The 16,089-nt window shown below is 29.9% G+C and overlaps 2 protein-coding genes and 1 long non-coding RNA gene across 3 annotated transcripts; all 3 read left to right on the top strand.

Annotated features, from left to right (window-relative positions):
* Positions 1–1,358: 1,358 nt before the first annotated feature.
* LOC148304751 (uncharacterized) lies at positions 1,359–2,466 on the top strand. The gene is made up of 2 exons (XM_088267840.1): positions 1,359–1,589; positions 2,252–2,466. Exons 1-2 carry the CDS (start codon positions 1,359–1,361, stop codon positions 2,384–2,386), a joined length of 366 nt encoding a protein of 121 aa, XP_088123966.1. The 3' UTR covers positions 2,387–2,466.
* Positions 2,467–7,049: 4,583 nt separating this feature from the next.
* Positions 7,050–11,381, top strand: LOC148304752 (uncharacterized). The gene is made up of 3 exons (XM_088267898.1): positions 7,050–7,227; positions 8,805–9,007; positions 10,297–11,381. The coding sequence occupies exons 1-3, from the start codon at positions 7,221–7,223 to the stop codon at positions 10,762–10,764; spliced, it is 678 nt and encodes a 225-aa protein (XP_088124024.1). The 5' UTR covers positions 7,050–7,220; the 3' UTR covers positions 10,765–11,381.
* A 1,699-nt stretch (positions 11,382–13,080) lies between these two features.
* On the top strand, positions 13,081–15,522 carry LOC148304753 (uncharacterized; the record flags this gene model as incomplete). Its single annotated transcript, XR_015838305.1, has 2 exons — positions 13,081–13,115; positions 15,314–15,522. It is a non-coding gene; the product is annotated as an uncharacterized LOC148304753 (long non-coding RNA).
* Positions 15,523–16,089: the final 567 nt, after the last annotated feature.

Raw genomic sequence — 16,089 nt, forward strand, 5'->3', positions numbered from 1 at the left:
TGTTGAAAGGAGTGAGCGACATCTTTTCCTATTTCATGCATCTCCTCTTAAACATATACTCGCCGAGAATTTCCACTCTTGAACTGACCGATTTTTTTCATTCAATATATTTTGAATTATATTACTTAGCTTAAAAAATGGTCTGGAACTTCAGACATAAAATCCATACATTACAATTATATATTTTTTTATGATTAGATAGGAATCATCAGAAAGTTTTCATATAAATTTATGCATAACTTTCATTTGATTTTTAAATGATTTGTTTGGAATGTTCTGAACGTTTTTCGTTTAGGGAAACACTTCAATATTTTGTTATCATTCGATTCGATTTATTTCTGAAAAGGTGAAGGTAAAGGAATAAACTCGTATATGTAGCATATATGACATCACCGTTATTTTGAAAATACGATAAATCAGGTTGTATAAGAAACTCAAATTGAAATATTTTATTAGTTCTTCAAAATAGCTGATCATGAAAGGTATTTAAAAAATTAACTTGTTAATTTATTATTCCTTAGTCTGTGATTGATAATACTCCGAAACACAATATGACAAAAAGTATAAAATTAAATTGATTATAAATAATGACCAAATATTCGATTATTTCTAAATTTAATTGAAGAATATTGTAATATTAAATATTGAACATTTTAAGCAAATTTAAAGGAATATAGGAGTATAGAGTAAATTAATGTAATCAACATTACTTTTAAGAAATACAGATGTTCTCATTATCAGGTGAAAATACAAACTATATTTTGTAGTGTATGTATGTGTAAGTTATACTCTAAACATTAAGTTGTCTTTTGTATGTTGGTGGTTTTCTCTCATGATTTAAACGGTTTTCTCTGATGACTTTGATAGATTTCTCTGATGGGTTTTTCTCTTAAGATTTTGATGGTTTTCTCTTATGAGTTTGGTGGTTTTCTGAGATGATTTTTGGATGTTTTTTTTTCTTATGATTTTGATATATTTCTCTGATGATTTTTAAAGTTTTTTTCTTAAGATTTTGATGGATTTCTCTTTTGAATTGAATTGAAAAATACTTTAAAGTCATAAGAGAAAACCATCAGGGCTTTCTCTTATAACTTCAAGGTATTTTTCCTTTGATTTATTTTTTTTCAAATGAATTTTACGGTATTTTCTTACGATTTTGATGGTTTTCTCAGATGAAATCATCAATCATGAAATCATCTTTTACGATGTGTTAAACTTTAAGCTTAAGATTTTTTTCTCTCGTGATTTTGATGGTTTTCCCTGATGAGTTAGATACTTTTATCTCATAATTTTGATGATTATATTTTGGTGGTAAGATTTTTACTCATTTCTCTTACATTATATTCAATTGACTGATCATGTGTGTTCGTGAAGTCACAATAGTCCTCGCTTCGCTACTGGGATTGTGTTGGGCGGCTTCCATTCCCGGAAGCCCTGTCGACGTTCCCGAATGTCCTGATCCGGGCCCAGGAGGCGGAGCCCCACACTTATCCAACCCGGAGGACTGCTCCACATTCTACGAGTGCTCCAATGGGACCCCTGTCCTGTTGCACTGCCAAAATGGTCTTTGGTTCAATCCTCTGGTTGATGTAAGTCAATATTACTTTGATAATCTTTTTTAATCATTGTCCATTAAACTTTAACTACAACATTTTGAGTGTGTCCAAATACTTGTTACCACAAATCCGGATTATCTCCAATTAAGAGTTTTTTTTAAAATTATTTTTAACATCTCAATATATCGTAGTCGTACAGGAGAAAGTGATTAACTAACAACAGGTAAAATGTTCAGGAGGGCCATTTAAGTCACTTTTGCCTGGCAAGAATGCTATTCTTCATCTTTGTTGAGATGTAAAAAATGTAATGTAATTTTTTTTTTCTTATTTCTAGTAGTTTGGTTTTTTATGACGGGTAGAAAAATTAATGTTTTCACATGTGTATTGTGTAAAATGATTATTTAACTAGCCTATGACAGGTCATAAGCCCTGTAAATACTCAGAATTTTGTGTTCATTTTTCATCTATGTCAAAATGTAAAAAAAATTGTGTAAACTTTTTTTTTGTTATTTTTATTTCTAGTAATGTGGTTGTGTTAATCATGTGTAGAATAATAAATATTTGCACGTGCGTAAAGTGATCACTTAACAAGTCTATGACAGGTCATAAGCTCGGTCTTTCAATATTATTCTTCATCTATGTTGAGATCTTAAAAATGTTAAGTATAACGTGTGTATTTTTTAAATTATTTCTAGACATGTGATTGGCCTGAAAACGTGCCTGAAGGAATTTGTAAGCCTCCACCCCTAACTACGACCTCAGAGCCTGAAATGACTACTGGTCCTATGACTACAATACCTCCTACAGATGCCACTGAACAAAGCGCCTGAAAACTCCTGAAAGCTTAAAATTATTATTATTTTAAAATCACTATTGAAACTTTCACAAAACTGATGAAAACACCTTTTACTTGAACAATTTTCAAAATAAATATGCTTTTGTTAAATCTGTTTTAATTTATTTAAGACTTGTTCTTTATGTATATACCTGATACATCATAATGAAAACATCAGTTGAATCGGTATCTTTGAGTACCTTTCATCTTTTTTCTAAGGAGAGTAAGACAATATTGTGCATCATTTTTTCATACGTAAATTTCTGAATAAAATTTTAAAGTGTTTAAATAAAAATTAAGGTACCGTTCAATTTCAATTCAATCTAGGTACCATTTAATTTCAATTTTGGAACATTTTAATTCAATTTAGGTATCGTTCAATTTCAATTTTGGAATATTTCAATTCAATCTAGGTACCGTTTAATTTCAGTTTTGGAACATTTTAATTCAATTTAGGTATCGTTCAATTTCAATTTTGGAATATTTCAATTCAATCTAGGTACCGTTTAATTTTAATTTTGGAACATTTTAATTCAATTTAGGTATCGTTCAATTTCAATGGAATATTTCAATTCAATCTAGGTACCGTTGAATTTCAATTTCGGAACATTTTATTTCAATTTAGGTATCGTTCAATTTCAATTTTGGAATATTTCAATTCAATCTAGGTACCGTTTAATTTCAATTTTGGAACATTTTAATTCAATTTAGGTATCGTTCAATTTCAATTTTGGAATATTTCAATTCAATCAAGGTACCGTTGAATTTCAATTTTGGAACATTTTATTTCAATTTAGGTATCGTTCAATTTCAATTTTGGAATATTTCAATTCAATCTAGGTACCGTTTAATTTCAATATTGGAACATTTTAATTCAATTTAGGTATCGTTCAATTTCAATTTTGGAATCTTTTATTTCTATCCAGGGACCGTTCAATTTGAATTTTGAAACCTGTCAATTTACAATAAGGGTATTTTTCGATTTTAATTTAGGTGTTTTAATTTAAATCTCATAATCTTTCACTTCTATTAAGGTATCGTTCAATTTTATTTTTGGAATGCTTTAATTTCAATTTTCATCGCTGAATTTAAATTTTAGATTCTTTTAATTCTGTTTAGATACTGCTCTATTTCAATATAAGAACAATTTGATTTCAATTTAGGTACTTAACAATTATTTCAATTTAAGTATCGTTTGATTAAGGTCTCGTTCAATTTTATTTTTGGAATGCTTTAATTTCAATTTTCATCGCTGAATTCAAATTTCAGAATCTTTTAATTCTGTTTAGGTACCGCTCTTTTTCAATTTAAGAACAATTTGATTTTAATTTGGGTACTTAACAATTATTTCAATTTAAGTATCGTCTGATTTCAATTTCGAAACCTTGCAATGTCAATTTAGTAACCTTTTAATTTCATTTTAAGTACTTTTCAATTTCAATTTCAAACCCTTTTAATTTCATTTTAGGTACGTTTCAATTTCAATTTTGATGATTCTCAATTTTAATATTGAAACCTTTAAAATCTATTTCAATTTCAATGCCTTTAAATTTCATTTAATGTACTATACGATTTAAATTAAATTAAAAGTAAGTAGTTCGTTAAATTGTAAAATAGGTACTTTCGATTTCAACGTTACCTTTTTATTTAAATGTACATAGATAGCTTCCATTTCGATTTCGATACCATTTATTTTCAGATGAAGACAAATAATAAGCCTTCGGTAAGCATCTTCAAAAGGGGATAGACCTGGTTCAACCGGGATGTTGTGGGAAATATCTATAAAGGTAACGATTGATTTTTTTTTCAATGAGAAGTGTAAAAAAACTATTAATCGACTAGTTTCAATTTCCCACTTGTTTCAACAAAATATGGATTAACCAGAATCAATTAAAATGTCTTCAATAGGTACTCTTTTCAATTTGCATCATCAAACATCTATTGTTGTAATGTACCTTATATTTCATACTGATAATCGATTATGCAGATGTATTTTCTAAGAATATTCGTGTAAACTTTGGTTTTATTTAGTAAAAAATGCATTTCGTTGACATTATCGTCATCAGAATCTTCGAGAATAATTTAAATTTATTCGCGTCACTATAACTGGTAGTAAATGATAATTTTTGAGAATAAATTTAAGGTTACTTTTCATAGTTCTGTTACCAAAACATAGTCTCTGGTTGTTAAATACGTAAAGGCAGTATAAAACGTTTTAAACCAGTAGGTCATACCGTTTAAACCATTGTTGGTAATTTACAAAGATGGAATGCAATATTGAAGCCTAGTGATATTATCCTAAAAGGTCATTATTGCTTGGTAAAAAAATGGTTTAAAACGTTTTAAACCATTTTTTTAAACCAAAAAATGGTTTAAAAGTTTTTAACCATCATGACGTATGGAATCGAAAGTAGAGCAGACACCGCTGCCACAAAAAACGCGCTTAGAGTGTCAGAAATGAAGACTCTGAGAAGCATAACAGGCAAGAGTCTTCGAGATAGATTGAGAAATGCCAAGATCAGGGAAATATGCGAGATCGAAGATGTTGTTAGGTGGGGAAGGCAACGAAGAAGACAATGGTATGCGCATGTGAGGAGAATGGAACCGTCCAGACTCCCCCACATCGCACTGTACGGCCAACCCCATGGTAGATGACTCCCGGGCAGACCACCGAAGAGATGGGCCGATAGCTGGGAATCGACGTCGCAGGAGGCTAATCCCTCTTAAAACAGGCCACAAGGCCTATAATAAGAAGAAGAAGAAGAACCATTTGATATAAAAACGGTTTTATACCAACTGGTACTTTAGTAGGTACCCTTGGTAATCAACTAAGATCTAAAACGGTTGAACGCAATATTGAAGCCGATAAATATTAGCCTTAAGGGTCAAAATGAGTGGGTAACTGTGGTTTAAAACGTTTTCAACCAGTTGGTATAAAATCGTTTTAAAGTACACTCTGTTGACAGTTATTTTACCTGTATACTTACATATATGTATATATTTTTTAATTTTTAAAAATTAAATTAATTAACGTTTAAATGTTCACGGTTATTTTACCTCTTTTTTATAATAACATTATAAATAATAAAAATAATAAAAAAAATGTGTAAAATATCTGTGAACAGAGTGTACTGTTGGTGATTTAAAACAGTTGAATGCAATATTGAAATCTATAAATATTGGACTAAATTACCAATTTTTTTGTTGCGTAGTCGGGATTTTAACTATTTAAAAAGGGTTTAAAGCCGTTATTTTTTAAAAGTGTTTATCGTTATTTTGTTATTTTTAATTCGATGAAAAATTTTGATTAATTGCTTCATATGATTTATCGCAGAGTATAACATTAATACACAATTCGGAGAAATTGATTTTATCGCGACTGTGATTATTTTTATCTTACTAATAAGTCATGCTCAGGTTATCTCTGACAGGACTATACACTCTTGTTATTTCTATCAAGGTCAATATGAATTGTTTTTAAAATTTATATCTTTCCCGTATCATACAACTCCTTTTACATTTTAAAAGAAAAATATCTACAATTACAAATCCATACATTGTATTGTCACAATAAATACATATTAATTTAAATTTAAAATTCGTATTGAAAGACAATGATTGGTTTGTTTGGAAACATGTTTAAACATTGTTTCGTTTCACGGGTGATTTTATTATTCAAAAATTCACATGTGAGAACAACGCGAAAAGTAACATAACTCCGTTTTCCTTTATTTATTTAAAAAAGTTAGATTTTAAATAAATATATTTTTTTATTACTACTGACCCTAATTCTTTCCCAATGGTGCATTGGGTAATGCAACAAATTGATGCAAAGTTTATTTGATCGATTATTATTCAAATGCAAGGTGACTAGTCCTACGCTTCAGGTACCAGTCCAGGGTAATAGTAAATAAATTAAAGAGTGAAAAAACACTTAAATTGATTTTAACCCTCCTGAGAAATGAACCTAGGACCCCCAGCATGGTGAAATCGAATGAAAATACTATTCATAATCAACTGGGCAAATAGAATTTTCTAAAATTATACACATTCAAAGTTTAATATTAAAAGCTTTATTTTTCACTTATTATCAACTGATGGCAGAACCATCTGTCGAAATTCCACGTCTATCAAAATTTCAACCAACATACAAAACGGATTTCATAACATTGTAAACTTATATACAATTTCCAAATTGAATGAAATATGTTAAACAATATTACGTTAAATTATGGTAAAAGTCAAAAAGTGTATTTTTTCAACATTAGTGTTTGACAAAGGTGAAGAATTTTGAAACAATATATTATTTAATAAATTATGATTAAAATTTAGGTTTTTTTGGATTTCTAAATTTTCTAAATTTTCAGACCTGACGATGGAAGTTTAGCTTCCCAAACTATTGGTCAGTAATAAACTAAAGTGGTATAAAAAGAATTGTTTTCTTAATCATTTTAACATGTCTTACCACAAAGTAAATGCCGAACAAATAAATAAAATTTCATAGAATAAATATACCGTGAAAATCAAGTGTTTTAATTTAAATTTAAAAAGAAGTATTAAATGGCGGTTAGGTGCGTTAGGGATCCAGCCACTTGATTCTCGTTTAAAATTCTTACGAAAGGTTTCGATATTACTGACGACAATGAAGATGGCTGAATAAAGGAATTTAAACAGACATATGATTGCATATAATTTCCATCGTTTACGAGGAGACAATATGAAAACATATGTTATTTAATATAAAACGTAATTATTGTCACATTTCTGTGCTAGTGCTGTGAACAAGTCTACTAAGTGAGGACGGAAATCAGTCAAGTCCTTACATCACAATGAAAGGTAAGATTAAAAAAATTAAATTAATACATTAACACACAGTACTGAACAGATTAATTAAAATAAATAAAACTTTTTTTTCCAACATTTTGAGTGTCTCCAAATATTTGGTCACAAATCTGGATTATATCCAATTACAGGAGTTATTTTCATATTATTTTTTGACATCTCATAAAATATGAAGAAGAATATGAAAGTCTGGGTATTTACGGGGCTGACGACCGTCATACGACGGTCGCCAGCCGTTAATGCCCAGACTTCCATATTCTTCTTCATCTTTGATGAGTTGTCATAAAATAATATGAAAACAACTCCTGTAATTTTAGATAATCCAGATTTTGTGTACAAGTATTTGGAAACACTCAAAATGTTGTAAGTAAATTATCTGGTCAAATTATAAGCTTAAATAATAAAAATGAAAATGATATTTTCTGGCGTTTCTCATGTGTGTGATTATAATCCAGGATTCGGACCTCACATACTAATAAATGAGTTTCTGCTCAATAAAAACATATTTTCATCTCACCAATAGACGTCTCTAGTAAAGTTCTAGTGATTCAAGAATAATGTTTCTAAGTTGGTTCATATTTATAGAGCTTCCAAGAATTTGAGTAGTGTGGTTGTCAATAATGGGTAGATTTGGTGAATGTTACACGCGTGTAAAGTGATCACTTAAACCAGCCTATGGCGGTCGTCAGCCCCGTAAATGCCTAGACTTCCATATTCTTCTTTATCTTTGATGAGATGTCAAAAAATAATATGAAAATAACTCCCGTAAATGGAGATAATCCAAATTTTGTGAACAAGTATTTGGACACACTCAAAATGTTAATTGCTTTGTTAACTAAATTAATTAAAATTGAGTGATAGGAGAAAATTATTTGATATGATTAATTTGTACAAAATTTTTCAAAAATATTTTATACTCCCTTGTTATTGGAAATGATAAATATTTACGCCCCAACCAGAAACACGAGAAACCGTCATATATTTTACTGTAATAACAGCCGGACAGTGTTTGGATTCAATACTCCTATACACCGAATGCAAAACTTTGGCAATGATTTCCCGGACCATATCGATATCTGGAATATGTCACTTCCTAACTATAAAGCAATTATAATTACAATATTTCAGGCTGATGCATTATTCCTTGTTTTATATGTTCATTATTACGTTCATACTACAGAGTTAGTATCAACATAAAAATAAAATCATTAGGGTCATTTTCATCTTGGTTTGGCATCTCTAAAGCTGTCAAACAGGGATGTGTAATGTCACCGTGGCTGTTTAATCTATACATGGATAATGCAATAAAATAATAGATTTGACTGTCTACCGCTATGTATGAGGAGATGCATAAATGTGGAAGAGGCGAAGATTATTTGCAAAGACAAATTTGTGTAGCGTTATATTTCCTTTACCTGCTTATTCAGGAAAGCGGCATGATGGTTAGTTTGTTAGTTAGTTTAAAAATAACATTTATGTAACCGGTTATTCAAATAACAGTAACGTTTAATAAATAACAGAAACGTCTAATTCATAACAGTAACGTCTAATAAATAACATTTATATTTCAGGAATTTTCGTGGTATTGGTTTTGACGTCAGCAGTTTATTCAAAAGTTGTACCACCGCCTCATATAGTATGTCCTGAATCTGAAGATGGAGAAATTACCGTTCTTGCAAACCCCGATGACTATTCCACTTTCTATCTATGTATAAACGAAGTCCCAGTTCTACAGGAATGCCTTGAAGGACTCTGGTTCAATCCTGTACTTAAGGTTTGTTGATCATCTAAAACACAGTTTCTCAAACTTTTCGGTCTGGCACCGTCTACATCTAGTCATATACTCATACGTAGACTTTTGACACGACCAGGTTTTAATTTCTGATTGTTCTGGTCGTGCCGAATGTTTTTAGCCGTCCTCGTTCTGTTCTCACGTTCAAATGTTCTAAATACAATTTGTTAATCTCTCGTTATTCATTCACTCCGTACATCCATACCACCTTTATAACCTTTCTTAATCGTTTTAATTAACCCCAGTTCAGCCTTATATTCCCTTTAATATCTTCATTTTGAATTCTGTCATATCGCTCACTCCTTTCAATAACGTCATTTATAAAAAATCGTTAATTTTGAGTTGTGCATGTTTTCGGAATGCCTAAAAAATGTACTATATCCCAGCAAAAGCAGCATATTTTTAACTTAATTTTAACCCGCTACAGGGCAGAAAGTGTTGTTTTTGCATTTTGAAGAAAAGGTATTGTTTAATTAATTTTAAAAAAAAACTAAATATTTTTCAAATGGAAAAAAAACCTTCAGGTTTTACCCTAAAATATCTGTTAGACAGTAAAACGATCAATAAGTGGCTTGATATTTATTTTTAATACATTGCATTATATTTTTAAACATTAAAAACGTTCTACTGATAAATCAAGTTTTTTATTTATGATGTTCTTGAAAGGAGTGAGCGATATGTATGATTTTCAAACATAGATGGCAACCTTGTGCTGAAAAATGTAAACTTTTTAATTTGCTTGTACGTTGATATATGTATGTATGTATATAAATATATATATATATATATATATATATATATATATATATATATATATATATATATATATATATATATATATATATATATATATATATATATATATATAACTATATATATATATATATATATATATATATATATATATATATATATATATATATATATATATATATATATATATATATATATATATATATATATATATATATAGTATATACATAATTTTAGTAATATGGTTGTCAATCATGGGTAGAATGGTGAATTTACCATCACAATGTGGTTTGTTAAATTTATAAAAAAAACGAGAGCACATTTTACAATACTTATTTATAAATTTATTTGATTAGTAATTTTTCTATCGTGTGTCATGCATGTATAAGGGATTAAACCAGCCAATTACATATTGTTAGCCCTGTAAATACTTAGAACGCCGAATAGTAATTTTTATTTTTTAATTCTTTGTTGAGATATATTTATTGATTTAAAAATCCCATGTTGTATTTTTTCAGGTATGTGAATTTAAATACATGAAATCAGCACATAGCGTCAAGTCCAATATCAACAAGACATTGAATATCACAATGACTGAATCGTTTGACACGGACGAGTCCACTACAGAAGATGAGGACTCCACATCAGATATGACCGAGTCTACCTATGAGACAACTGAAACCACGGAATCCACTTTTGCAACTGATGAAACGACCGAAACTACAGAGTCCACTCAGACAACCGATGAAACCACGGAAAATACAGAGTCCACTCAGACAACCGATGAAACCACGGAAAATACAGAGTCCACAACTGATGAAACCACGGAAACTACAAAACTGGCAAAGAATAAAAAATCCAAAAAGAATGAAACCAGTATGCAGAATGAAAAAGAGGCAAACTTTATAAAACAGCTTTGGATTCTATTTAAAAATCTGAACCTAGATGAAGAAGATGATGATGATGATGATGACGATGATAAATAATTTAAATTTAATTATTTTTAATAAATGTTAAAAGAAATTATTTTTATTTATGTTGTGTTATTTGTTAATATTTATTATTAATTACGTTATTGCTTGTTTTAATTTAATTAATTAATTAACCTTTCCGGGAGTATAAAAATTGATGTCCGACATGCTCTAGGGAGTGAGTTCTTTTTACATGAAAAAAAATTTTTTTCATCAAATCGATGTATTATGAAGATATAAATTATGTTAAAATAATTTTTTTAAAACACCTGAAATATTTTTCAATTACGACAAAATTATACACAAATATCCACAGATGTCATTGCTTTACAAATTACATCATACTAACTGACAGACGGACTTCGACGTTCATTAACGTCGATACTCCTTTAAGGAAAATTCGCACTGACGTTCATTTACGTCCGTACTCCCGGACAGCTTAAATTAATTTAATTTATTTTTATTTGGACTTTGACTCGGAAAAAGATGAAACTTATAAATAAAATTTAGTCTCAACTGTTGTATTAATTTATAAAATGTAATTTTTCAACAGTTAAATGAAAATATGATCACTGCCATGAATTTTAGTCTTATTGACATATTTCAAGGAAATAAAATATTTTTAATTAAAATAATTTTTAATTCGTTTTTTTTTAATCGCCAAATATGACTTATATTTACGTTAAAAAAAACGTTTTTATTTCTCTTTAAATAATAAAAATACTCAAAGAGAAAAAAAGCAACATAAAGTATTTTTTTGAAATAAATAAAAAAAAATTACATTTGAACAATTATTTGATTAAGACCAAATATAAAAATGAAATACTTGTATAATACCACTTTTGAGTTTATTAATGTAAACAGAATTTACTAGTTTACAGAACTTCAATTGTTCTCATCAACATGTAAAAATTTGTATTTTGTTTGTTTCGGAGAGTTGGTACTCTCAGTACTAATATGATATGATTTACATGCCGTTTCATGCGTGAGTTCGCGGCAGTATCTGTGGTTAATTTGAGTAAGCTTTTAAAAAATCTGTTTTCAGCAAATCAACATCATTTAAATCATCGTCCAGACTTCCATATTCTCCTTCATCTATTGAGATGTTAAAAATGTTAAAATAGCTCCCAAGTAACAATCCCATACCCAGATATGTGAACAAGGATTTAGACTCGTTTAAATGTTGTGAATCAATTTTATTTGTTGAAGAAGTCGTTTTTGCTTGTACATTGAATTTCAAAATATAAAAAATGAGTCATATTTGATTAATGTTCGTAATCATCGTCATGGAATGAAGGATAATTTGATTTTCATTCAGGTGACAACACCAGTGTTGATAAGAAAATTATTCGAATTTATTTGACGATAATGCAATTATCGTGGTCATCAAATGGCCTGACGTAATTAAAAATGACTTCAAACATATCTTCAGATAGATATCACATCAGACAATCGATGCATTGGCAATTTATCGTAAATGCATGATTCTTTAAATGCAACATTTTGAATCGAAATACTTGTTCACAAATCTGGATTATCTCCAATTATAGGAGTTATTTTTCATATTATTTTTTGAAAAACTGTCATACCGTCAAAATATAATATGAAAAATAACTCCTATAATTGGATCAATAAAAAGCGCCTTTTTATCTCACCAATGGATCGGATGTCCAAACTTAAAACACAGTAAGGGACATTTTTTTTGTAGTACGTTTTTTGCATTTTTGGACTAAGTAGAATCTACTTAGTCAAAAAATACAAAAAAACGTACTGTATGTACGTATGCAAGAGTGAGATGCGAATATAGTGTTGCGGTTCCAGCACACTCTTCACGCGTTTTTTATACGCGAATTCGTTTCCGATATTCACAAAATACATCCGATGTGCCCGATAAATTCTGATTATTTTTTAATATGATTTTTTAGATCAATATGTTATGGATGAATAACCTAAAATCTCAACCTTGTATTTATTATATTTATAGGGATATTATGGTTATTAGAAACAACGTGTACAAGGTACACAACACCGGGAAGGGAGGGTTAAAACCTTTTCTATCTAACTACGAGGATAACGGATTATCATTATTCTCTTATATGCATACACCGCATTTAAACATGTTTACAACTCATAATTAACAAAATAACGAATGAATTTAAAATAAAAAACATGTTTTTGCGTTTATTATTGATTATATAAATATTTATTTGAATTATTTATCTATTTTTTAATCATGTATTCTCAGAAATATCAGCTACTTCAGTAAAGATAACGATAAAAACAAGCTTAATATAAAAACCATCGTGTTTATTTTTTTAATTACTCACGTTTTGAAAGTGTGCAGTGCTAGAAATCAATTATGAAAGGTAGGGAAATTCGATATTAAATTTAATAAAGTATGTATTTTAAATTATAATTTAGTATAAATAACTAGCTTACTGACCATCACGCCACTTCCCCGCAGGGGTAGTCGAATAAAATCGGCCGCTACACCAATCACATTCCACATTTATGCATCTCCTCATACAAACCCACGACGATTCCGACTCCTGACCTGACCAATTTAAAGTAGTTGAAATATTTGATCATGCCAGGTTTTCCTCCGTCTTCGTCTGCTCCCATTTCCTACTACATTCACCTCACAAATTTGTAAGTCAAATTTTCCCCTGCTCCTATTTTCAACTACATTCACCTGATATACATATATATATATATATATATATATATATATATATATATATATATATATATATATATATATATATATATATATATATATATATATATATATATATATAATTTATTATTAGATTAAAACCAATATTTTTAGCTTTTCCACTTTTTTATTTGACCAGCGACCGGGTTTCGTCGTTACCGACATCATCAGACTGGTCACCAGTCTGATGATGTCGGTAACGACGAAACCCGGTCGCTGGTCAAATAAAAAAGTGGAAAAGCTATAAATATTGGTTTTAATCTAATAATAAATTAAAAATGCAATTCCATCACGAAGTGTCAGTGGATAATATAAATCTATATATATATATATATATATATATATATATATATATATATATATATATATATATATATATATATATATATATATATATATATATATATATATATATATATATATATATATATATATATATATATATATATATATATATATATATATTTATATATATATTTATATATATATATATATATATATATATATATATATATATATATATATATATATATATATATATATATATAAATATATTTATATATATATAAATATATATATATATATATATATATATATATATATATATATATATATATATATATATATATATATATATATATATATATATATATATATTCATTCTTCATTCATTCGATTCACACGCCTAAACCTTCTCAACTCTCTTCAGCCCAGAAATTTACTATATCTCAGCAAAAGCGACATATTTTTAACTTAATATTTACCCGCTACAGGGCAGAAAGTGTTGTTTTTTGCATTTTAAAGAAAAAATATTAAGTATATATTTTTTAAATAAACTTACTTAATATTTTTCAAATGGAGAAAAACCTTCAGGTTTTACCTAAAAAGATCTGTTGCACAGTAAAAAGTTCAACAAGTGGCTTGATATTTAATTTCAATACATTTCGTTATATTTTTAAACTTTAAAAACGATCTCCTGAAAAATCCAAGTTTTTTTTAATATATGACGTTGTTGAAAGGAGTGAGCGATTATATACTTGACAAATTCTTACAAGAATACAAGAGGAAAAATGTAAGTCAAATAGCAATATAGGGTCATATTAACAGAAATAAGGTTACACGAAATAAAATTAAAATGTTGAGCCTAAATTAGGGCAAGCAGGTACCCATCACATTGTGTCCAAGTACCTAGTACAATGTGCCCAAGTACCTAGAACGTTGTGCCCAAGTACCCATTACATTGTACCCAAGTACCTAGTACATTATGCCCAAGTACCTACTTTTTATTGCACTTTGGATATTTTTTGCTTGTTCTTGGGCCATCAGGATAGTACACTACAGCTTTTACAAGTCACAGGTGCACTTGTCCTGTTGGCCATTTTGTTAAGCCTAAATTACGTAATAAAATAATAGAGGGGACGATCGAGGGAATAAACGCCAGAGGATGCCCACGCCGCGAATACCTAAGCGACTTATGCGAAGACATGGTCTGCTCCGCGTATGAGGAGCTGAAGAGCACTTCCGAAAATAGGCGAGAATGGCGAAAGATATGTCAGCTGTTGCTACAGACCAATCCGCAGGATTGGTACCAGAGAGAGAGAGAGAAATTACGTAGTCCCCAAGTACCTACATAGTACATTGTGCCTAAGTACCTAGTATATTGTGCCAAAGTACCTAGATTATTATGGCCAGTGTATTACATTGTGCTCAGGTACTTGGGATATTGTCCCCAAGTACCTAGCACATTGCGCCCAAGTACCTACTATTTAGCAAGCATTAGATATATTCGCTTGTTCTTGACACATTCAGCAGGACACTCTAGCTTTTTTAATCCCTTTTTCATCACAGTTGCGTTTTTCCTGTTGGCCGTATTGGGACTGGTGCTGGCCGACCTGCCCACGTGCCCGGAACCGGTGGAGGGCGGCGAGGTGGTGCAGTTTCCCAACCCCGAGGACTGCTCCACCTTCTACAAGTGCCTCGACATGGAGCCCATCCTGATCGACTGCTACCCTGGACTCTGGTTCAACCCTGAATTTGATGTGAGTATTGTGCCCAAGGCAAGAGACTCTTACTTACTTTTGTATTTTTTTAAATATTATTCTTCTTCTTGTTCTCCTCCTTCTTCTCCTTCTTCTTCTCCTACTTGTTCTTCTTCTTCTTCTTTTTATCCTTCTCCTTCTTCTTCTTCTTCTTTTTATAGATCCTCAGTTTTTTAAATCTTACTCTTCTTGTTCTTCTCATTCTCTTCCTTCTTCTTCTCCGACTTGTTCTTCTTCTTCTTCTTTTTATCCTTCTGCTTCTTCTTCTTCTTCTTCTTCTTTTTATAGATCCTCAGGGCGATTGTATACTACCCGGAATTTGACCGTCCAGCAGTCCGGTTTTGAAAAATGAAAACGACTACGACAGTTTAGCGTGATCGAATTTACGCGCAACGTGTTCACTCACCGATCCGAAGAAATATGGACAAAAGCACAAGCCAATCATCGTTTTCAAACACTTACTGACGTGCCGGACGGTAAAATTCCGAGTAATTTCGTGTAGTGGACAAACACCCTCAGGGCCTGTCTGTGCCTCCGCTAGTTGCTCTTGGGATCTTTCCACCTTTTTGGAGGTCTGCCTAGGGA

Source organism: Brachycentrus maculatus, unplaced genomic scaffold, assembly GCF_059751285.1.
Source record: "Brachycentrus maculatus isolate JH-2025_06_01 unplaced genomic scaffold, ASM5975128v1 h1tg000306l, whole genome shotgun sequence".
Lineage (NCBI taxonomy): Eukaryota > Metazoa > Arthropoda > Insecta > Trichoptera > Brachycentridae > Brachycentrus > Brachycentrus maculatus.